This window comes from Vipera berus (genome assembly GCF_964194415.1).
Source record: "Vipera berus genome assembly, chromosome: 6".
Lineage (NCBI taxonomy): Eukaryota > Metazoa > Chordata > Lepidosauria > Squamata > Viperidae > Vipera > Vipera berus.
In genome coordinates, this window is record NC_138208.1 from 52,874,502 (window position 1) to 52,899,914 (window position 25,413).

Below are 25,413 nucleotides of genomic sequence, written 5' to 3' on the forward strand. Positions count from 1 at the left end.
CTTTGTAAGGTTGTTCCATTCCTCTGCCTTTTCTTAGAGCAACAACTCCCAAGGTAGCATTTAGCAGAAAATAATGATCACAATATATTCTCCAGCCCCAACTCATTCCATCCACTTATAACCTTGGATGAAAGTGTACAATCTTTTATGAAGCAAAAAAATGTTGGCATTGGCTATAAGAAATGGCCCAGAAAGGGAAGGAAGCTAAATTACAGAAGATGAGTTTCATACAGGTAGTTCTCAACTTATGACGGGTCATTTGAGAGTTTAAAGTTACAAGGGCCTCAGAAAGGGTCTTAAAGCAATTCTGACCATTGCAAAACATTGCACCACTCTCCCTCCATCACGTGGGCACTTCTCAATCCATTCACACTTATGAGAGGTTCCCAAGTGCCCCACAATCTCCCATGCTGGCTTCTGCAGAAAGTCAATGTTTTCTGTTTGGATTTCAGCGGGGAGGATTTTTAGTTGCACTGGGCCCTCTCCCCCTCGTCCCCTCAAGGCAGCACAAACACCTTGTTCCTAAGGAGTTGCATGCTTGATTTAAGCAGATACCGCAGCAGAGAGGTAGAAGTAATGTAAGGAAGGCTTGGGTCAGGCAGTACATCAATGTCTCTCTTCTTTGGCATTGAAAATCTAACTTGCAGAGGATTTTCATTGTTAGAGCCTTCCAGTGTTTCCTTACCTGAGACTCTGTCCACTTAATGATGCAAGAAATTGCTTAATGACAGAGTGCTGAGATTGCAATAATTAAGCAAAACAGTCACATGGGTGTTTTGCTTAATGACTAGTTTATTATTATTATTATTTATTAAATTTATATGCCGCTCTTCTCCCTAAGGACTCAGGGTAGCTCACAACAATAAAAAATTAAAAAACATAGAATACAAAGATTAAAAAAGAATTAAACAATAAATAAAGAAATAAAGGACAATTTAAGCCGATAAAAACCAAATTTAAAAACCATGATCAGTCCAGGCCCGCTTGTTGGAACAACCATGTCTTCAGGTCACGGCGGAAGGATCGAAGGTCAGGGGCCGTCCACAGCTCCAGAGGCAATTCATTCCAGAGGGTCAGCTCATCCACAGAGAAGGCTATCCCCCTGGGGGTCACCAGCCAGCATTGCCTGGCCGATGGCACCCTGAGGAGGCCGACTCTGTGGGAGCGAACCAGGCGATGGGAGGTTGACATTGGCAGCAGGTGGTCTCGCAAGTACCCCGGGCCTAAGCCATGTAGGGCTTTAAAGGTAATTACCAGCACCTTGAATCACACCCGGAGGGCAACCGGAAGCCAATGCAGCTTGCGCAGGAGTGGTGTAACATGGGAGTATTGAGATACTCCCATAAGCACCCGCGCGGCCGCATTTTGCACCAGTTGAAGCCTCCAGGTGCACCTCAAGGGCAGCCCCATGTAGAGAGCATTGCAGTAATCCAGGCGAGAAGTGACAAGGGCATGGGTGACCGTGCATAGGGGATCTCGGTCCAAAAAGGGGTGCAACTGGCACACCAGGCGAACCTGTGCAAAGGCCCCCCTGGTCACAGCAGTTAGATGATCCTCCAAATTCAGCCGTGAATCCAGGAGGATTGCACAATAACCCAGATTCTGGTTCCAATTTATGCCATGAATATTCTCTAAGGGACATTTCTATTTTCAGTGTCTTCATTGTATTATTTAAGATAGGCATACACACATATATATTTACCCCCAATGATTAAAAACATAGAAAATGTTCCTTATATTTTAGAGTTGAAGAGAATTTAGTAATGGGCCTACCACAGTCTTAAGAAGCAAATTCATAGGCAGGCAAAACAAGTGTTCTTGGGAAACACTATAGCTATTTTATGGTTTCAAACAAACCCATGTATTTTATAATGATTTTCAGGGCCCTTTCCCCGTTTTTTTTTAAAATAAGAACTTTATTAGTGTTTTTTTACACTAAAAAGATAAAAATAAACAGAAAACTAATAATTAAAACAAGCCAAAAAAAGAGTTTCCATGTTTCTGCCAAGCATATCTCTTTTCATCTCATGCAGTGTTTAGTGAGAAATTTGGAAAGAAACCACTTACCAGTACTGCAATTTCATTTACATCATCTGTCACCGGATTCCCACAGGGACGTTGGGCTTTAACAAGAGGATAAAGTAGGAGCAATTGAAGATAAAAGCAAGTGATAATCCAAGTCTGAGGAGAGAGAGAGAGAGAGAGAGAAAGAGAGAAACTGGTGAATATAGTAAAGACAAATTACATGATAACTACATATAAATACATTTCAGAGATTTGTTTTTCTTTTTGGCTCTTTAAATAAAACCATTTTCTTAAGTTAAAGGTAAAAGGTAAAGGTTCCCCCGCACATGCGTGCTAGTCGTTTCCGACTCTAGGGGCTGGTGCTCATCTCCGTTTCAAAGCCGAAGAGCCAGCGCTTGTCCGAGGACGTCTCCGTGGTCATGTGGCCGGCATGACTAGACGCCAAAGGCACACGGAACGCTGTTACCTTCCCACCGTAGTGGTCCCTATTTTTCTACTTGCATTTTTACGTGCTTTCGAACTGCTAGGTGGGCAGAAGCTGGGACGAGTAACAGGCGCTCACTCTGTTACGCGGCACTCGGGATTTGATCCACCAAACTGCCGACCTTCTGATCGACAAGCTCAGTGTCCTAACCCACTGAGCCACCGCGTCCCTTTTTCTTAAGTTATAAAGTGTTAAATAACAAGTGGACTTAGATGGCAATGGTTTCAGAAACCAAAGCAAGCTTCCAAAGCAAATGTGGTAACTTTAAAAGTGGTCTCTTTAAAACTTTCATCATGTCTTCAATCTATCAACATTGCCATCACCTCAGGAAAAAAACCCCCAAAATATGTTTCTTACTTTAAAGGAAAATATACCTTTTCCCCATAGATTCTGATAATAATGGATTGGGAAAGACTTGTCTTACAAACATATCTTGTTTTGTTGTGCTATGGCTTAAATTAAAGGCAAATTCCAAACATGGAATTATCAGGAAATTACCAAGTGACCATACTTTAGTGCCTCCACAGGAACCTGGGATAAGGTTGAAATTAGAATAATGCCTATGATTTTGACTGCCCTGTCTAAAAAAAGCAAATTGCACAATTAGAAAAAAAAGTGATTTTGACTGCCCTGTCTAAAAAAGCAAATTGCACAATTAGAAAAAAAAGTGCAGGGAATACATTCAAAAATTAGTTGCGAAAAAATCAAAATAACTAGCTTCTTTCCATTTTTGTAATAATAAAAATTTTATCAGTACTGTAAAGTGTTTGCACTGCTTGCATTAGCAATAGCACTTATATACCGCTTCACAGTGCTTTACAGCCCTCTATAAGCAGATTACAGTCAGTATATTGTCCTCAGTAATCTGGTTCCTCATTTTACCAACCTCGGAAGGATGAAAGGCTGTGTCAACCTTGAGCTGGTGAGGATTGAACTACTGGCAGTAGGCAGAGTAAGCCTGCAATACTGCATTCCAACACTGCACCACCATGGCTCATTATGAAGACAGTAGAAATAGATACAGTACATAAATATCCATGTTAATTGGCCACATACAGTACGTGGTTACTTTTTATGTTTACATAATTCCCACTCTAATAGAAATGGACTATGGAGGTTTATCAGTAATTCATAACATAATACAGGATTATTTATTCAATTAAGCTAAATGGTAGGAGTTATATAACAGGTAAGAACATGGTCATCTATAATAACTAGACTTTTCCTCCTGGGAGATGCTATGTGGCAAAATTAACACCTTAAGTTTTTCTGAGAGTCTGTAGAAAGAAATCAAATGCATAAAGTACCTATTTATTGCTTAAACTTTGTCCAAACACACCAAACAAAGAATTTTAAAATAAAGCCCATTCTGCTGAAATTTAGTATCAAGAGGCAAATTTTCTGTGACCCCAAACAGAGTAGAAAAAGGCTTAAAATAAATTAAAAGACACAAATTTTAAGACAGAGTACTAGATTGGGACTCAGTTGGAATCTCTGCAGAATAATGTCTATATGCAATATGTCAAGAGTAGAATTGAGACAGACGGAAAAAAAGTGTAATCAAAGTTTATCATGGAATACTTATACGACTAGATTTATAACTAGATTTTGATACTGTGCTTTGATTGTGCGCTTTCCAGCTCTGCACCAGAAAGAAAGACAAACGGTATTCTGTAGTCTCATCAGGGGCCTTCTCCTGTCACCAAAGCCACCTCACAAATGGGCATCACAATCAGGAAGATCCAATGCTAGCAGGATTTTGACCATCTGCACAAAGTGCTAGCATATCTTCCCACCAAAGTGGTACTATTTATCTACTCACATATAACTTGCTTTTGAACTGCTAGGTACCATCCCAAATCCTGGTCCCAATTGTGGTCATAACTCGAGGTGAGGCAAGTGAAGGGAGCTCACCCCACCATGTGGTGGGTGAAGGGAACTCATCCCACCATGTGGTGCTAGGACTCAAACCACTGACACAAACATAATCTCCAAGTCATTAAGCCACTGAACTCTATTTTCTATGTGATAAGTGCTCTACAAAAACTTCACTTCAAATATAAGTGGTTATCACACAGCATATAGGCAACCATATCAAGTGAACTTTAACAGATAGACCTGGCACCTAAGTCTAATAATTTGCCATTGACTACATGGTTTATATTTCAGAACATTTTTCAGATTCAGAAAAAAGCACAGCTGATAAACAGTAGTAGGTTTGCATATTACAGGTAGTCCTCAACCTTTGACCACAATTGGGACCAGAATTTGAGATGGTCATAAAGTGAGTCATCATGTAACCAGACCCAATTTTATGACCATTTTTACCAAAGTCATTAAGCAAATCACATGGTCATTAAGCAAATCCAGCTTTCCCAATTGATGTTTTGTTCATGTGAATATGGGATGGTGCAAAAGTCGTAAGCGTGAGGACAGGCCATAAATCACTTTTGCCTAGGCCATCATAACTTGACCCATCATTAAATATTCAAGAACTACCTCTTTGAACAGTTCCAGAAGTGTCAAAGGACAAGAACATACCAGAATTCAGGAAGATCTAACTGCTTACACCTGGCATAGCTAAAACATAAAGCCATCTTGTAGTTTTTGTATCCAGAAAAGTCCAGTGACTAGGCTGCTTGGGCATTGCTTCATTATTATTTTTTCATGCAGTGGCATCCACAGGTTTTCACAGCTTTCATGGGGACTGAACAATGACCTAAGCAATGTTGCATTTCAAGCTATGTCTTTCTGGAGCATGTGTTTGATGTTGCAATGTACATAGAAAGACCACACTGTCATGATGCTCCTTTAAATTCTTCCTTGCCCACTTCTTACATTCTTTTTTTAAAAGTTCATGATGTTAAAAGTAGAATGGAATATAAAGTCACTGTTTACAATTTTCTCTTGATAATTTTGACAGTGCTATTGGTATTCAAGTGGTGCTCCGGATGTTTAAAGATTGCACCCGAGGCATCTATTACTATTGGTACTACTTTTGCTTTCCTTTCCCACAGTCATTCTATTTGCAGATTTTTGAATTTTGTAATTTTTTTCCCCAATTCTTTCTCTTCTCTTTGGCTATCTCCTCAGGTACCATAACATCCAGACATTTTTGCATTTCTTATCAATAATAGCTAGTTTGGGGTTTTGTGGGGTAGATGCTCGTCTGTTAATTGTAAAGCATCAGAGCAATTTTAACAGAACTAAAAGCCCTGAATAGGAAGACCATAAAAATAATTGCATCCCAGTTATTCAGTTATTGTAGTTGTGCTGTACCTAAGTTGGTTTGTTTTTTGCAGTGATCTGGTGTTTGCATTTGATATTACATTATTGGCATTTTTAATGTTTGTGCTTGCTGTTTTGGGGAACAAGCTTCAATACAGACAATCCTATTCTGTTATTTTTGTGTTGTACTAGATGCTCGGTGACTTTGTTTCAGTTCTTCTACCTCTTTAGTTAGAGAGTTTTGTTCTTTCTGAGGCAGAGGAAAGGTTTTTTTGTTCTGCTAAAGAGATATAAATTGTTTTCTTAGTTTAACATGTACTGTAGATATGAATAAATATGATATTGGAATATTAATGTGTTAATGGCAAGAAGTGGGGATTAAGGAAGACATCCTTAATGCAGAGGTTCCCAGCCTTTTGGGCACCAGGTTACATGGAGATAGGTTTTTCTGCAGACTAGAGGAGATATGGTTTTGTGTGCTGCCTGCATGCTGTGGATGGGGCTTTCCTTGTTTGTGTGGACCACTTGCTGGCATGCCATGGTCCGGTATTGGTCCATGGACTGGGGGTTGGGGACCCCTGCCTTAGAGGATGTTGCAATTAAGTTATTTAGATCAAAGTTGGGAACATGAAGTTTCTCCTACAAAAGATCTATTGCTGTAATCTGAATCTTGAACCCTAATTAGATGCACATTAGGGTTCTTCTAGGATTCTCTCATCAAGTGTCCTAATAAAATATGTACTTGTTTGGATCTTTTCTGCATACACAGCTGGGAAGAAATGCTATTTCTGTCACTATTGATGAGAAAAACAATTTTAAATGCACAGTAATAAAAACAATACTCTCAGGCAAAACAATACATCACTATTATTTGTAAAACATTTACAAATTCTAAAATTTGTAACTATAATTTATTATTGGGGCATTTTCTTAATTTTATGGAGGGAGGAAATAAGAGGAATTATGTTGGAGACAAAATGTGATATATCTATATATCTATATTTATAATGTCTATATATCTGTAACAGCTATATCTATTCACCAAAAGAGTAATGACAACATCTGTTGTTTATCGATGATATCAGTATAACCCACCAGAATTGCTGTGATAATAATGATAATGAAACAGTTGCTAGTTTAAGATGCTTTAGCATCTTATGTAATCTGTTCCAACATTTAAAACAACAGTTTCTTCTTAATTTCACACATCCTTGTTGAAAACATATTCCAAAACTATTAGCAGTGTAAAATTTGGCATAGTTTCCTGGCAACTTTAGAAGCAAAGAACTTTTAACTAGATTAAATTTATGGAAGACATCTTGTGTTTTCTTTTCTGACATATCAGTTATCTTTCAGAGATGTTTGTTTCTTTCAACACACCATTTTCTTGGGTTCACTCAAATTACATCCAGGATGTTTAGGATTGCCACAGAGCAGGGTTGTATGGAACTATGTTTTGATTTTTTCCCCCTCTGTTCTTCTGCTCCACAATGCATTGTTTTCCATTTAATGTCACACCAGGGGCAAAAGTCATTTACTTGTGTACGCAAGTACTTCCTGATATTTCTGTGAAGCTTATTCCCATGAAGCAAATTGCCTAACAAATACAATATATTGCCTGGAGGATTCACAGACTAGATAACAGTCATCTGTCAAGCTGCCTGCGGCTGCGCATACACACTCAGCCAGAGCTGTCAAAAGGGTTGCCACCAGCTGGAAAAGAGGCGCGGCGGCTGTTGACAGCTCCCGGCTGTCAGAGCTGCCGACAGCGGATTGGTCGGAGCCACGCGGCAGGAGAATGCTATGTTATGATTGGTTGTTTGCTTGTCAAAGTTAGTCGGTGCTCCCTCCAAATAAAGGTTCGAGAAACGTGCCTGCTGTCTCGTGGTCATTATTTCACTACAAACCAGAAACACTGAATCAACAAGAGGATATGTTGCAGTTGGAGAAGAGACTGATCTCAGTTTTTTAATATAATTATTATATAGTTGATTATGGCTGAATAAAAACCAGTATGGTGTAAGGATAAAGAGTTAAAGGACTGTCTTCAGTAGTCTTTACACCAATCACTGTCTTTCAACTCAGCTGTAAAACAGAATCTGTAGAACAAAGTGCAAGGTGCTTCTGGTGCTTCTCCATTTCTATGAGCCTCTGTTACCCTGCTGCTGCTGCTGCTTCTTTTGTAGTAGCTACAGTGACTTTATATTCCATTCTACTTTTAACATCATGAAACAACATCTGCCTAAGCCAGATTCTTGGGAAGGATTTGATAGGTGGACAAAAGTGCCAAATCCAGTATAAACTTCTGGATGATTGTACAACAAACCATAATAATATAAGTAACTGTACTGAATGTGCATGTATGCCACCCATTATTTACCTTGGTTATGAAAGAAAGAATTCTAGCGGATTCAAATAATTATTTATTTGATGTCATGCTGCAAACTTGACTGAGTCAATAGTCCACAGATTACAACCAAGTTTTATCTACTTAATGAGTAATGTTGGCAATTATTTTGTGCAAAATAGGAGCCTATAAAGAACTATCAAGTAAAGCTATTATGATTCTTTCCCATCCTACTAGAAATCTTCTGATGGTAACAATATAAGCTTCCATGTATTCTTCTTGTGCAAGAGACACAATTAAGTATTCATACTCTTCAGTCCCTACCTGGGGGAAGAAGGTTATTATTTCCTTTGTTATTTTTATTCTCTGGTTGGCAATCCTATTCTCTGTGGTTGAAGTTAGTTGGTCTCTCTTCCCATAAAATAATTCAGATTCCGTCCAAAATCTAACAATGGAGCACTGGATGACCAAATGGGTGGAGAAATATTATCAATAAGTACATAAAATAATTAATTATCCTTTCATATATTTAAGCATTCAAATTACATACATTTCATCTCTCTCCTTTCCTTTCTGTTTGGTGTAGAAAATATTTCTAAATTGGATTGCTTAACTTCAGCAACCTTCTGATATAAACCATGTAATCTTGCAAACCGAAATGTTAATTTGCTTAATTAGTAAGAAATCTTAAAATCTTACTAACAATTCTTAAACAGAAGTATGAGTTGGGTAATAATGTAAAAATGAAAACTTTGAATGGCTGCTGAATAAGTGGTCATTAAACAAGGACAATCTATATTTCATTAGAAATACATGTCAGCTTCACATATAAAAGTATCATCCAGACCTTCTGTTTTTAATAAAGTACCTGCCACCAGCATTATTATTTAATATTTATGTTTTAAACATGTTTCTGAATATATTATAGAAAATTTGCAAATTAAAGACACTTTGATCAGTAAAAGCCAGATGACAAGTGGGGAAACTTACACCACAACACTGCAAAAGAAACGCTACCACTTATACATTAGCACCTGATATCAGGATGAAAGGTTCAAGCTTACAAGGCAAACTATGGTGCCCATTCTGTTATTTTAGTATCTTTGTGGTTAGAAATAAGACAGCTTCTTCCTGCCACACAGAAGGAAAAACTATAAGAAACCTGTCAATTTCATCCCTATTTCACCTGGGAGCTGCAAAGTTATTTTTTCCTCTTTCAAATATCTGATAGCACAACCAAGCCAAATAATATGGAAGTAAAAGCGGGTTAAGGAATTTGCATATTTTTAGCCTACAGAAAAGATGACTAAGGGGAAGTATGGTAACAAACTGTCACACAGAAGAGAAAAAAGACTTGTTCTCTGCTGCCCCAGAGTACAGGACTAGAAGGAAGATGAAGGTCAGGATAGACATTGGGAGAAATTTCCTGAATGTATCAGCTGATGTCCAGTAGTACATGATGTGGGTGAGCTCTCCTCTAGAGGCCTTCAAACAAAAGTTGGATGGTTATTTATCAGAGTGCTTAGTGGATCCTGCATTGCGCATGGAATTGGACTAGATGACCTTTGTGATAATTACCAATTCTATGATCCTATAATGCCATTTCAGAACTGATGCAGAATTTTCAGTTGAAAGGGTCCAGTTGGCTTAGAGAATAGAAATGTCACACTCCTTAGTCCTCCCACACTAATATCACTTTAAATTATAATAAAGAAGCAAAGCCATTCTGTAGCATAATTTATCAACACTTGAAAAAGAAATGACTTGGAGTCTCTGGGTAGAGAGCTATATGGGATTATATGCCAAAGGAAAAATTATAATCTTGTTCTAGTGGACAGATTAACAATTCATGTGAGAAAAAAACCCTAGATTAATATTAATATCCTGTACAATCTGAACCTCGGTTTGCAGATTCTTTACCAGCAGAATGTTAATCTGATGCAAGGATAGTATAAAAAAAGGTAAAGGTTCCCCCGCACATGCGTGCTAAGTATAGAGCAGGGCTTTTCAACCTTTTCACCCATTGTACTACTTTTAGGATAAGGCAATATCCGAGTACCACCAGTCACCCAGCAAGGTGTCAAAAACCTGACCCAAAAAATATGATAAAGTACAAGTAGTCCTCGACTTACAACAATTCGCTTAGTGACTGTTCGAAGTTACAATGGCACTGAAAAGTGAATTATGACCATTTTTCACACTTATGACTGTTGCAGCATCCCTAGGGTCATGTGATTTATATTTGGATGCTTGGCAACTGATTCATACTTACAACATTCAGTGTCCCACGGTCATGTGATCAATGGCCAGGTCATCACTCAGATTGTGGAATGCCTGTGGGGGGGGGATCCGTGGGTCTCTGGTGGAGGGGAGTGAGACTGGGATGGGTGCTTTCCCTCTCTCCCATTGTCCCTCCCTCCCTCCCTCCCTCCCTCCCTTCCTTCCTTCCCTCTCTCCCATTGTTCTGTGCTACGCCGCCCAGATCCCAGTCTGGTTTTGGCAGGTAGCGGTGCATTCTCATCCACACAGAGTGGCCGGGCAAAGTAAAACCACTGACATCATGGCCCTGCCTGTGCATGCACAAAGGCAGAGGAGAGCGCATGCGCCTCAGCCTCTGCACGTGCACACAGGCAGGATGGGGATGTCACCTGTTCACCTCCTGTTTTCAGGCACGTACATTACGAACCAGCTACTTCTCCCAGTCATTTTTCCCCTACCAGAGCCCAGCGTTTGAGCCAGTTCCCCAATCCTCTCCGTGTACATCGTTCTTCCCATAGCTCTCCCCAGCGCTGTCAAGAGATACCCATTTCTGGCCACATTGCTACCATTCTTAAGTTACATTTGCACCCACCCGAAGGAAGAGAGAGACACTTTTCTCCCTCCTCCAAAGGAAACAAACCCGCATTGCCACCAAGTCACCCTTCCTTCGGGCGAAGTAATCTCTGGACCCAATTTTGAGACAGTTTTAGCCTGAAGCAGAGAGTCGGAGAGCTGCAACACTCTCACCGTTTGGATTCTACTTTTACACCCTGGGAGCAGCTTGCCTTTCAAACCTCCGATATATAACAGAAGGGGAAACCCGCTGCAAAGGGACGTCTCGCAGAGTCTTTCCCAAGTGATGCTCGGGCCGAGTGGGAATGAAGCAGCCCTCGGGTTTGTGCTGTGGAAAAGCTGCAAGTGCTGGTGTCATCTGGGCTCCTGCCCAGCTCACTTGCTTGCGGAAAAGAGGCTGCTTGCTAAATGAACTGGGTAGCAGCCCGGGATCAGCATTTCTGTGCGTGATTTCTGAGTGTGACTCAGCTGATCCCGGGCTTCTGCCAGGCTCACTTGCTTGCGGAAAAGAGGCTACTTGCTAAATGAGCTGGGCAGGAGTCCAGGATCAGCTGAGTCACGCTGAGAAGTTGCGCTCAGAAACGCTGATCCTGGGCTCCTGCCCAGCTCACTTAGCAAGCAGCTTATTTTCCACAAGCAATGCCACATACCACCAGCCAGGTGCTCACGTACCACCAGTGGTACGTGTACCACTGGTTGAAAAGCCCTAGTATAGAGTCTGGATCCCAAACATAGTCCCCATAAGCATCAAAATGTATAGTGACACTTTCTGTGGAAACAGTCAGGCTTCTTGTTCTACCTGATTCTTTATATTTAAAAAATATTTTAATTATACAAAAAGAAAGTTTGAAAGCTACAAACCAAAGTGCAAGCTTTCAGTATCATTTTTATTTCTAAGAACGTTTCTGTACCACTTTTAGGATATGGCAACATCCGAGTACCACCAGTTGCCTAGCAAGGTGTCAAAAACTTGATGACCAAAAATAAAAGGAAAAAAGTGATGAAGTACAGGTAGTCCTCGACTTACAGCAGTTTGCTTAGTTATTGTTCAAAGTTACAATGGCACTGGAAAACATGCCCCCCAAGCCACAGCCGAGCCAGGATCAGTCCTGCTGTAGAGACTCAGTGAAAACTTTTAAAGGACACTAAGTTCACAAACTTCACTTTTTAATCACTATTAAGTATTCTAAAGCCAGGGCTTTTCAATCAGTGGTATGGGTACCACCTGTGGTACATTGGCACCTAGCAGGTGGTATGCAAGCATCCTAGAAAAGTGGTAGCGGGGGAGGGGAATGAGCTGAACTGGTGGCAGCACCAGACAAGCCTGAGCAAGAGATGGCTGGTGCTGCAGGGCTGTCAGGACTCAATGAAAGTGCCAGGATCAGCATTTCTTCGGGGCTGTCAGGGCTCAGCCGAAGTGCCAGGATCAGCGCCAGGCTACAGCTGGAGCTCGGCGCTGATCCTGGTGCTTCTGAGCCCAGAAGAAGCGCCCATCAGCTGGAATATTGCAGCATCTCCAGGGTCTTGTGATTTACATTCAGATGCTTGGCAAATGATTCATATTTATGATGGTCACAGTGTCCCAGGGTCATGTGAAGTGACCAAAACCTACTGCAACCACCCAGAAGACACCTTGCTAGACGACAGGTGGTACTCAGATGTTGCCATATCCTAAAAGTGGTACAATGGGTGAAAAGGTTGAAAAGCCCTGTTCTAAAGCTATCTAAGACATTTGGAACCACAATTGGAAGTCACTTCTTTATAAATCTCTTCCTCTTTTTCTTTATATTCTTTTTCTAATTTCTTTTTATCTTTTATTGCACTTTTTATTATATTATTTTTTCATTCTCTTCTCTAAAGTTATTTTATATTAGTTTATACTATACTAATTAAAATTCTTAATAAAATTATTCTTTAAAAAAGTATAGGAGCTCTGGGTATAAGAATTAAAGTGGATCTTAATTTGGATAACTGGAATTGGAATATAAGGTATGCTTAGAGCAAGAGGTTATAGATACAGAGTTTAACAAAGGCTGACTTTGCTGGTGGAACACAGGAAAGAAATTCAAGAACAAGGGACAACTAGTTTCATCTCTCTGAATGTGTCCTAAGGAAGTAAATACTTTAAAATGAACATGATGTCTTAAAATAATTGATATTTGGTAAATGTCCTTGAAAACCCAACAGGTGTAAGAGAGAAAAACTGTAGCAACAATTTTGAGACATCTAAAAAGTGAAAACATTTATCTGAGGGTATTGCATTTTAATCCAAAATATTTTAAACTAACCTATCAGAAAGAGACTGGCTGAGTGGTGGAAGGAGTCAAGTGGGGAGTTAGTCTGAAAGACTAACACAAGAGGGCACAAGAGGGCAAGGTCTAACACCTTCCACCACCACCACCACCCAATGCCATTGAACCTTATCTAGTCAGGCCCAGGTGCAAACTGCCAGTCTGGAAAGATTCCTGTGAAATAGGCATAAGTAATAAAGTAGCTAATTGAACTCCTCTTCAAGTGTGGATCTGATTGCCTGCACCTGACATAACCCTCCAAAGTACTTAGCATAGTCTGGAATCTCTCTTACTGTACATAGAAGGCACATGCCATAGAATAATCAGAAACAATCTCAAGGATTTCCCCCAACATGGTGTCTTTCAGAAATATTGGATCAGCATTTCTGTGCGTGATTTCTGAGTGTGACTCAGCTGATCCCGGGCTTCTGCCAGGCTCACTTGCTTGCGGAAAAGAGGCTACTTGCTAAATGAGCTGGGCAGGAGTCCAGGATCAGCTGAGTCACGCTGAGAAGTTGCGCTCAGAAACGCTGATCCTGGGCTCCTGCCCAGCTCACTTAGCAAGCAGCTTATTTTCCACAAGCAATGCCACATACCACCAGCCAGGTGCTCACGTACCACCAGTGGTACGTGTACCACTGGTTGAAAAGCCCTAGTATAGAGTCTGGATCCCAAACATAGTCCCCATAAGCATCAAAATGTATAGTGACACTTTCTGTGGAAACAGTCAGGCTTCTTGTTCTACCTGATTCTTTATATTTAAAAAATATTTTAATTATACAAAAAGAAAGTTTGAAAGCTACAAACCAAAGTGCAAGCTTTCAGTATCATTTTTATTTCTAAGAACGTTTCTGTACCACTTTTAGGATATGGCAACATCCGAGTACCACCAGTTGCCTAGCAAGGTGTCAAAAACTTGATGACCAAAAATAAAAGGAAAAAAGTGATGAAGTACAGGTAGTCCTCGACTTACAGCAGTTTGCTTAGTTATTGTTCAAAGTTACAATGGCACTGGAAAACATGCCCCCCAAGCCACAGCCGAGCCAGGATCAGTCCTGCTGTAGAGACTCAGTGAAAACTTTTAAAGGACACTAAGTTCACAAACTTCACTTTTTAATCACTATTAAGTATTCTAAAGCCAGGGCTTTTCAATCAGTGGTATGGGTACCACCTGTGGTACATTGGCACCTAGCAGGTGGTATGCAAGCATCCTAGAAAAGTGGTAGCGGGGGAGGGGAATGAGCTGAACTGGTGGCAGCACCAGACAAGCCTGAGCAAGAGATGGCTGGTGCTGCAGGGCTGTCAGGACTCAATGAAAGTGCCAGGATCAGCATTTCTTCGGGGCTGTCAGGGCTCAGCCGAAGTGCCAGGATCAGCGCCAGGCTACAGCTGGAGCTCGGCGCTGATCCTGGTGCTTCTGAGCCCAGAAGAAGCGCCCATCAGCTGGAATATTGCAGCATCTCCAGGGTCTTGTGATTTACATTCAGATGCTTGGCAAATGATTCATATTTATGATGGTCACAGTGTCCCAGGGTCATGTGAAGTGACCAAAACCTACTGCAACCACCCAGAAGACACCTTGCTAGACGACAGGTGGTACTCAGATGTTGCCATATCCTAAAAGTGGTACAATGGGTGAAAAGGTTGAAAAGCCCTGTTCTAAAGCTATCTAAGACATTTGGAACCACAATTGGAAGTCACTTCTTTATAAATCTCTTCCTCTTTTTCTTTATATTCTTTTTCTAATTTCTTTTTATCTTTTATTGCACTTTTTATTATATTATTTTTTCATTCTCTTCTCTAAAGTTATTTTATATTAGTTTATACTATACTAATTAAAATTCTTAATAAAATTATTCTTTAAAAAAGTATAGGAGCTCTGGGTATAAGAATTAAAGTGGATCTTAATTTGGATAACTGGAATTGGAATATAAGGTATGCTTAGAGCAAGAGGTTATAGATACAGAGTTTAACAAAGGCTGACTTTGCTGGTGGAACACAGGAAAGAAATTCAAGAACAAGGGACAACTAGTTTCATCTCTCTGAATGTGTCCTAAGGAAGTAAATACTTTAAAATGAACATGATGTCTTAAAATAATTGATATTTGGTAAATGTCCTTGAAAACCCAACAGGTGTAAGAGAGAAAAACTGTAGCAACAATTTTGAGACATCTAAAAAGTGAAAACATTTATCTGAGGGTATTGCATTTTAATCCAAAATATTTTAAACTAACCTATCAGAAAGAGACTGGCTGAGTGGTGGAAGGAGTCAAGTGGGGAGTTAGTCTGAAAGACTAACACAAGAGGGCACAAGAGGGCAAGGTCTAACACCTTCCACCACCACCACCACCCAATGCCATTGAACCTTATCTAGTCAGGCCCAGGTGCAAACTGCCAGTCTGGAAAGATTCCTGTGAAATAGGCATAAGTAATAAAGTAGCTAATTGAACTCCTCTTCAAGTGTGGATCTGATTGCCTGCACCTGACATAACCCTCCAAAGTACTTAGCATAGTCTGGAATCTCTCTTACTGTACATAGAAGGCACATGCCATAGAATAATCAGAAACAATCTCAAGGATTTCCCCCAACATGGTGTCTTTCAGAAATATTGGATCAGAACTCCCATTATACTTAAACAATATTGACAATCAGGGATGGGGAATGAGAGTTGTAACCCAAGGTTTCCAAAGGGCACTAGGTTGTGAAATACACATTTTAAGTAGCCAAATAGGGTTTCCAGATTGCCACATGGGCAAACAAATTTTTAACTACAATATATGTACACTACTTACAGTCACTCCTGCTTTAGTTATCACAGAGTTGGACTATTATAGTTCACTTTATATGGGCTAATCTTGAAGACTTTTCAAAAGGGACAACCACCGCAACAATAGTACAACTGATTATGTGTGCTCTCTAATTCAATTTGATATGTACTGGTTGCCAGCCACCTGTGGGATGAAATTCAAGGGGTGATTGTCATCCATAAGATCTCTTTAGGCTCAGAGCACGGTTTTGTGTAAGTTTATCTCTTTCCAGTTATTTTGATAGTCCTATTAAATCCAGTATAGCATACTCGATTCCATTGTTAAAATTATATTATCTTATAAGTTCTTGGAAATGTCACTTTTCTGAGGCTGCCTGTGTGCTGTGAGATAATACATGCTCCCTTCAAAATCCACAGGGCCTGGCTTTGCTGTCATTTAGGAAAACTCTTAAAATGAGCCTTTGGAGAAGAGCAACTTGTGATCTCAGTTTGATATTGAGATTTTATTCTTTGGTTTTTGGTGTGTGTGTGAGAGATAAAGAGTGGCAAGGCCTGGGGGAGGAGTCAAAAAAGGAATCAGTCTAGACTAGAGCAGACATGTCAAACTCGCAGCTTTCTCGCCACTGCCGGCAATGGGGTGGGCGTGGTTTCCTGGTGACGCATTCGGCCTGCGAGCCGGCAGTTTGACACCCCTGGTCTAGAGTTTCTATATTATCACAAGTGCAACCCCTCTTGAATTCCATTAAGCTTATCTACTGACAAAATAGTGCTAACCAGTGGTGGGATTCAACTAGTTTGCACCACTTCGGCAGAACCGGTAGCTAATTTTTTGTTGCCCAGGCCCAGAATGGACTTCCAGAAGTGGCAGCCACACAGAGAACTGTTAGTTGACTAGATTGTTGTACATAGCCAAGAATAGTAAATCAGTTTAATTAGAACTTGAAGTGTAGCCCTGGTCTTTTGCTCCTGAAGCACACATATATACTACACACAGAGAGACAAACCGAGAGAGAGACACACACACATGCACTTTAATATTTTTAGAGACAATGTGTTGAGACAGTTGATATGTTCAACACAAAAATAAATAAAACCGATGTGTGTCCTTGAAATCACCAGGAGTAAAGTCAAATCAGAGAAGTAACAGTAGGCAACATATACAGTAGTCAGTAAAATTATAGGGAAAGACTGCAATTCAGCAGCTGCGCACAATACAAAATTATCACTTCTTGTGCCTCACCTTGGAGATGAAGGAAAGGGCAGAAGGATGAACTAAAATCAAGCTGGCATTCTTCCTTTATTAATGTGTATAACTACGTTTAATTATAATAAACTTATTGAGTCTTAAAACTACAACAGTAGATTTATTTATTTTTTATTAAGAAAATTTATATGACTGCCCAACTTACTCATGGAGACTCCAATTATCTTATAGAAGTAAAACCCTACATACAAAACCCTAATAAACCCTTCCCCCACTGAGTGACAGCACTCAAACAAACCACTTGATGGGGTCTGTATCAGTCTGGGGTCCCCAGGCCAACTAGCAAAACCATGTCTTCAGGGCTTTTCAAAAGAGTGTCAAGGTGGAGGGCAATCTTATCTCTGTGGGGATGATGTTCCACAGGGAGGGAGCAATGGAAAAGGCCCTTATTGGTCCCACTAGATGGGCCTCATTAATAGAGAGGTCCCATAACATACCGTACCTCCCCACTCTGGTGGATTGGATAGATATAATTGGGGAAAAACAATCCTTCAACTAATCTGGCACCAAGTCATGTAGGACCTTAACGATGGCAACCAAAACCTTGAATTGGACCCAGAAGCAAATTGGCAACCAATGCAGTTCCCGCAAGTGAGTTGACACATGTGCCAAGCTAGATCTGCACAAAACCATGTAGGCTGCCACATGTTGAACCAAATGAAATTTCTAGATACTTTTCAATGGCAGTCCCATTTATAAGCAAGCACATTGCAGTAGTCAAGGTGAGAGATGACTAGGGCATAGATGACTGTGAGGAGCTTTTTTGGTTCTGGAAAGGGTGTAGCTGGTTCACCACCACAGTTGCACAAAGGCCTTCCTGGTCACAAGTGCCACCTGCTCCTTCAGCAGGAGTTGCAAGTCCATCTGGAGCAATGCGACCCCATCCAGGGCCAAACTAGGTAACCCTCTGTGAACCAAAAACCCCTAAAACAGAACCTGTCATACCTGTCCCAGCTTGGACCTGGTACAGGTCCATTTCAATCCATTTGTAGTGAAAGGCATACTTTTATTAAGCCAAGCGGTTACAGTGTAGGACAAGCCAGATTTGAAGATTCCTGTGCAAAGGTGATATTTTCCCCTTCTCCTTGGGCCTCCTTGGTCATCTTGCTAGTGTCCAATAAAGTTCAAATTAGTTGTTTTGGTAACAGTTCTAAGTTTGGTGCCTTTTTGGTGGGTATTTGGTGGGTATTCACATTCTGTTCCTATGCCTGTGTCCTTGGATCTCATTCAACCAATCAATCTCACCTTTAGGATTTTTTATCCATGGAATTTTTCTTAGACTCTCTCTGAGTTTATTTATTTATTTAATTGAATTTCTATACCACCCTTCTCCCGAAGGACTCAGGGCGGTTTGTTAAAATCAGCTCTTTTAAAGTTTAAGACTGTATCTATTGCTTGTATTTGCATTATATTGAATTCCAATATGACATGGTCACTCTCGCCCAAGGTTCCGGCAACTTCAACTCTCTTTATTATTTTTCTCAATCAATAAGAATTAGGTCCAGTATAGCTTTTCCTCTAGTTTCCTCCTCTAACTTTTGGATGACAAAGTTGTCAGCTAAGTTGTTTAGGAATCTGTCTGATCTTCCACTTGCTACAGTTTGTCTCCCAGTTGATATCAGAGTAGTTAAAGTCTCCCATTATTACAGTGGCATGTTTCCTACATACATTTGTTAATTGATTAGCAAAGAGTTCATCTATTTCTTTTCCTTGGCCTGTAGTATATACCTATAGCAATGTTATTTTTTTCTTTTATATTGGCCCATTTGGATTCTAGGAGGTTTTTATCCTTGGTTTTGTGGATTTCTGTAAAGATGTAGCAATCTTTTATATATAATGCAATGCAACTACACCTCCTCTTTTGTTAGGGTTGGTTGGTGTTTTTTTAATAGTTTGTATCCTTCCATCTGTTCATTCCAGTCATAAGTTTCATCCCACCAAGTTTCAGTAATGGCAACTATACCATATCTGCCTTCACGTACTAATGCTTCAAGCTTCAAGTTCATCCTGTTTGTTCTCTAAACTTTGAGCATTCATGTATAGGCATTTGAGTCCTTTATGGGTCTTGCGTATGTTTCTTGTATCTCCTACTTTGTAACTGTAATTTCCATCCTTTCCGTTACTTTCTACTTCCTTATGTTTTTCTTTTTTATTTCTTCTTTCACTTTACTCCCTACCTCCTTATGTGATTGGTTATCTAGTGGTTTTTCCTTGGAATTAAATTCTAAAGATCATGAAGATTACCCCCTCCTCCTAATTTTAGTTTAAAGCCCTTTTGATAAGATGAGCCAGTTGTTTTCCGAATATATTCTTTCCAGTTCTAGTGAGGTGCAGTGCAACTCTTTCCAGTAGCCCTTCATGTAGGTAATGCAGACCATGGTCTAGGAAGTCGAAGTTCTGTTCACACCGGTTTTAAGCCAATGGTTTCTAAAATCCTTTGCTCCTTCACTGGACTTTTGTTGGAAGTATAGATGAAAGCACCACTTGTACTCCTAATTCTTTTAACATTCTTCCCTAGATGTTTGTAATATCTTGTTATTGTTTCATTGTTGTACCAATGGTCCTCACATGTAGGAAAACAAAAGGGTAGCAATCAGTGAGGTACTCAGTTACATCTTTGATTTTTGCTCCCTAGATTGACTGCCTGATCTGCAGACTATAGTTTTGTTCCTCTAAGAATTGAATCTCATATCAATATTCACCTTTTTTTCCTTAGGAAAGTCTGGGATACTTTTCATCCTGTCGCAGGAATGCTGGCTTATGCCTCCTTTTTTGAAACTATTGCTGAATGCTCTTTTGTGGGTATCTGCATATTTTCTTGCAGGGGGAGGCTATGAAAGTGATTGTTCAGTTCTAGAGGGGCTTTATTGGAGTTGCTAGGATAGATAGGAGAGGCTTTGCTCTTGATTGTTGCTTTCTTCTAAAAGTAACATGTTTTCATTGGTCTTGCTCTTTGGGTACATACATATATGGGGTAGGGAGGGGCTGTCTTCATCCACTTTCTTTCATAAATATCATCTGGAATTCACCTCCTCCTTCCTGGGAATTCATCTCCCTACTATATTCCATCACAGTATCATCAGCATACTGATGACATCTCAGGCAATGATGATGATTTCACTCAACGGGTTTCATGTAGATGTTAAACAGAAGCAGAGAAAGTATCAAACCCGGGAGAGGGGGAGTGTCAGACTTTTCCCTTCCTATCAACACTGACTGAGAATGGCTAAAGGAAGGAAGTGAATTAAGACAACACAGTGCCTCCCATTCTCAACCCCTGAAGCTACTTCAGAAAAATATGAATGGTGTTGAAGACCACCAGGGGTGAAGTAGAGCGAGGATGGACACACTACCCCCATCCCACTCCCATCAGAGATCAACAAAAAGTAGAACCAATGACATTTCCAAGCAATATCCAGGCCTGAATGCCAACTGAAAGGGGTCCAAATACTCTGTTTCATACAGGAACATCTGGAGCTGCAACACAACCACTTTCTCCATAACCTTCCTTAAAAAGGGAAGGTTGGAGACAAGACAAAAATTGTCAAATAAGATGGAGTCTAGCTATGGTCTCTTAAGAAGAGGGGAGACCACAGCCTCATAAAAGGCTGGGGAACAACCCCCTCCCACACAGATGCATTAATCGCTGCCAGAATCCACTCACATGCCACCTCCCAGGAAACTTTCACAAGCCAGGAGGGACACAGATGTAAGACACAGATGGTTGCAGTCATACTCTCTAGGGTCCTGTCCACTTCCTCAAGAGCAATAGGGTTAAACCATTCCCAGACAAATGGGCAAGAATCTGCAATAGACACTTCCACTGGATCAGCAGCCGAGCCGCATCGATATTTAATTGGAAATTAATTCAAGCAACTTTGTCTTCCAGAAACTAGGCAGCCTCTGCATGCCCCAGCAGGTAGACCTCTATATATGCCTTCCCCAGAAGAAAATGAATTACTTTAAAGAGGGTCACTGGGTGATTAACTGCAGATGCAATTAGCATGGATAAGTATTTACACTTTGCTGCACAGATCACCTTGAAGTAGTCGATAATACCAGCTCTTACCCATGTCCAGTTGAGTTCATTCTGTCTTCTGCCAATGGTACCCTAGTTATTTCTTAATCTGTTTCATCCCTCTCAATTCCACCATATAACATTATGCCCCTGTGACCTCTCCTGACCTGTGGACATCTTTGCCTGTCCACAGGTCAGGAGAGGTCACAGGGGCATAATCCTGTCCAAAGCCTCAGTCACATTTCTATTCCAAGAAGTGACTAGGAATCAGCAGAATTACACACCAGAACTTCAATTATAATCTACAGTTCCTTATGAAGCTCATCTAGGCCCATCAGTCACTGGGAGGAGGAACCTATAGAGGGATATGAGTCTAGACAAGCTAGTTCAACTCTGGATGACCTGACCCTCAGAGAGATATCTCCACCCCCACCCTCCTGGAATGGCAGATCGAAAAGTTCCCCAAAACTACAGGTATAAGCCCAGGGAACTGCAACACCAGCTACATAGTGAGGACCAGGAGTTCAGGCAGGATAACTGCTAGTATGTAGTAGGGAGGCTCATACAGCAACTGTAGTCTCACCTGATCACTCAAGCCCAACTTTTTAAAAGGGTCTCACAATCAGGCATTTGGGCAGCAATGTCCCTGAAGGCCAACAGACATTCTCTGATGACAACAGCCAGACCCCTTCCTGTCTCTGTAGTCTAAGTTGGCATCACACTCAATAACCAGCTAGACCCAGCTAACCCCACCATCTGGACCCCAGCCTTCTTCACAAGGATCAGATCAGCACTAAGGCAAGCCTTATTATAGGCTGAACTGGCATTTAAAAGAAGCAGCGTAAAATCCAAGTATCCACAGATTTCCTGACTAGGGAAATGGGTTGAGTACAAGGGGCTGGGAGAGACCAGTACTTAATACTGAGGATGTGTTCCCCACAAAGACATGTGCCACATTTATCTGACACCACCAAATAAACTGCCCTACCTTGCCTTCCTCACCAGTCATGCCATCCTCCATCCTCAAAACTCTTTTATATCTAATCTGAAAGGGGAACCCCCTTCAACTAAGGAACATCCAGGGATAAGGTGAACCCAACAGGTGCTATGACATGTATTCTCAGCATCTTGAAGTCACTACCATTTCCTTACTGCAACATAAGAGAGGTCACATCAAACACCTTCTCATCTCCTCTACACTCACCCTCTATCCATACAACCCTCAAACACCAACATCCGGGGTCATTCTCACCCACCAGGCAGGGAGCCACTTACACACACACACACACACACACACACACACCAGCTCTCACCCAGGGGAAAAGAACAACCATAATCATCTGGCTCTCCCCAATTTTCTCCTCCACAACTCCTCCCAAAGTCAGATCATAAACAGAGCAGCTTAAAAATTATCAAACCAGTAACCCCAAATCCTGTTGCACTGCACCAAGCTCTGTTGCAGCCACAATGCAGCCACATGATGTTTCCAAAGATCAAAGCTCCCAAACAGTAATAAAAGTCCAAACTCCTAAAAGAGTCAAACAAAAACCTAGCCAGCAGCCTATTACACTCCACAAAACCAGCATTAATGTCAGTAGGCCTGTCTGTGGGCCAGGGGAGCCCCCGATAGTCGTTTGGTAATTTAAATATTAAAAAGTTCTATTATGAGGTCTTCTGATGCAATAAGCTGGTAACACACAGTTCGCCAGCTGAAATATTTTACTTAGAATACCAAAAAGAAAAAGAAAATGTAGTGTTTGCATTGCTTAACTGATCTCTACTCTTATGCACTTTGAAGTTAAAAGCAAATTAAAAATTTCTGGCATAGAGATGCAAATGGGTTTAATTAAATTAGCTTGCATAACTTGTGGTTAAAGAAGAGGAAATATTTTGCAGCTTCCTCCCTCTCTGCTATTCAGTGTGGTTCATGATTATATATGAGCTTATGCAATTCTGCCTGCAGAAACCATATAGTCAGTAGTTATGCTGCCTTATGGCTGTTTGTTAAGATTGCAACATTATTAACTTTTACTCCTAGTTGCTCATGAATGAAAGCTATGGCAATCTAATTGAACTGCTTTGTTCTCCATTTTCTGGGTGTTAAACCTTATTCTATTAAAAACATACATCCACATATAAATCACAGCTTTATATAGCAGAATTTTTAAATTGTGGGTAAGAATATATTTCTGCCTGTAACATTACTTGTAAGGCAAACTAATTAATGTCGTTATTTTAACATCAACATTAATTACAGTTATAAAAATTAGATAGTTTAATATCATCATCATAAAATAATAGTTCGCTGTAACAACCATAAGTAAAAAAGGAGATGGGAATATAGACCTATGCATTAGTTCGGATGCAGCCATTTTGCTAATCTCAGAAAGATTAAGAGGGCCCAACGTCACTAAAGCTTGGATGGGAGACTATCTGGAAATCGTAATGCTGCTATGTGGAAGAAGGCAATGTCGAATCATTCTGGGCTGTTGCCAAGAATTTGATTTATGAGTCCTATAATACATTAATTCTATAAAGTTGCTTTATTCTTCAAGGAGAGTGGCAAAGGGTTATCAGAGCCACTGAAGAACAGTAAGCATACATTAGGTCCCTTTGAGAAGGACAAGATGAGATCAATAACCTCTTACCTCTGAAGCTTGGACAGAGGTCAGACAATTTGGCTGAAAGAGAAACCTCCTTTCTCCCTAAATATGAGTGTTGCTGGAGGAGAATGTATCATGTTTCTTTGGATCAAAATATGCATGCATGAGATTGTGAGTATAAACAGTCCAGAGCAATGAACGTATTTTACTCTACAATGGTTAATTAGAATCTCACTGTTGACTAACTAGAACTTCATTGTTCAGAGACCTCCAAGTTCCAATTATTTGGCAATCTGAGGTCTGTGCAGCCATCTTACCCCCTTTCATGTTATTTAAGTTAACTAGAAACATATATTAGCTATTTTTATATCACTGTTTTTCCATGAACAGCCCTCCAGATGCAGAGGGCAAACATTTAAACCGAAGGCAAAGAAAAAGTAGTGGGATCTACATGGGAATAAAAGGAAGTGTTACATTGAAAGAAAACAAACAGAAGTATAGATAGATAATGCAATGAAATTAACAAATTAATGCCAAATAATCTTTGGTAGAGTATAACATAATTATTGTGGAGAGAATTGCTATTCTTCAAGAAAAAGGATACAAATGTAATGAATATGCTTAAATTATTGCTGATACACACCAAATGACATGACAAAAATAACATATTAGCAGATCTTAAAGATCTCTCTTGGGGGAAAAAATGGTACAGAAGGAAGCTTGCATTCTGAAATCCTTCCATATTCTTGGTAGATGTTTATTTTACACAATTCTATAATTATTTTCATTTCAACCTTGTTTACTTATTGTGCTTTCTTTAAATTCTCTTGAACTCTATTTGAGAAATTGGACCATGTCTTTACTATACTCAGTTCCCTTCCCTATACTTCAAAATCAAACCTTTACACCATAAGAAATTGCTGTTTTCACATATATAATGTAATTTATAATTCCTAATACCCTAGCCCTTAAAAAGAGATATTCAGGGATTTTTAAAGCATAAACAAGATCAGCCGGAACAATTCTTAGGAGGTGCTGTAGTATTATCTACATTGCAAGAAGCAGCTTACCAGGTTAAAATGTGAGGAAAGGTTTTGATAAAGTATTTACTTTCTTACCTGAGATAGCTAGCTAGATTATATCTATATCTATAGATATATACAGATAGATAGATAGACAGATAGATAGATAGATACATATACATATACATATACATGTACATGTACATATACATATACAGACAGACAGATAGAAGATATGGATGGATGGATGGATGGATGGATGGATGGATGGATGGATGGACGCCGGACAGACAGACAGATAGATATACATATACATATACATATACAGACAGACAGACAGACAGACAGATAGAAGATATGGATGGATAGATAGATAGATAGATAGATAGATAGATAGATAGATAGATAGATAGATAGATAGATAGATAGATAGATAGATAGGCAGGCAGGCAGGCAGGCAGGCAGGCAGACAAATAGATGACAAAATCTAAACCATTAGAAAATTACAATGAACAAACATTTATCTACTTG

General features: G+C 40.1%; 1 protein-coding gene across 2 annotated transcripts in view; it reads right to left on the reverse strand.

Annotated features, from left to right (window-relative positions):
* KITLG (KIT ligand) overlaps positions 1-25,413 on the reverse strand; it is a 53,966-nt gene that overhangs the window by 23,006 nt on the left and 5,547 nt on the right. For both annotated transcript variants that reach the window (XM_081330864.1, XM_081330863.1), the window contains exon 2: positions 2,068-2,181. In XM_081330864.1, coding sequence (XP_081186990.1) covers positions 2,068-2,181 — 114 coding nt within the window. The remainder of the gene's footprint in view (positions 1-2,067; positions 2,182-25,413) is intronic.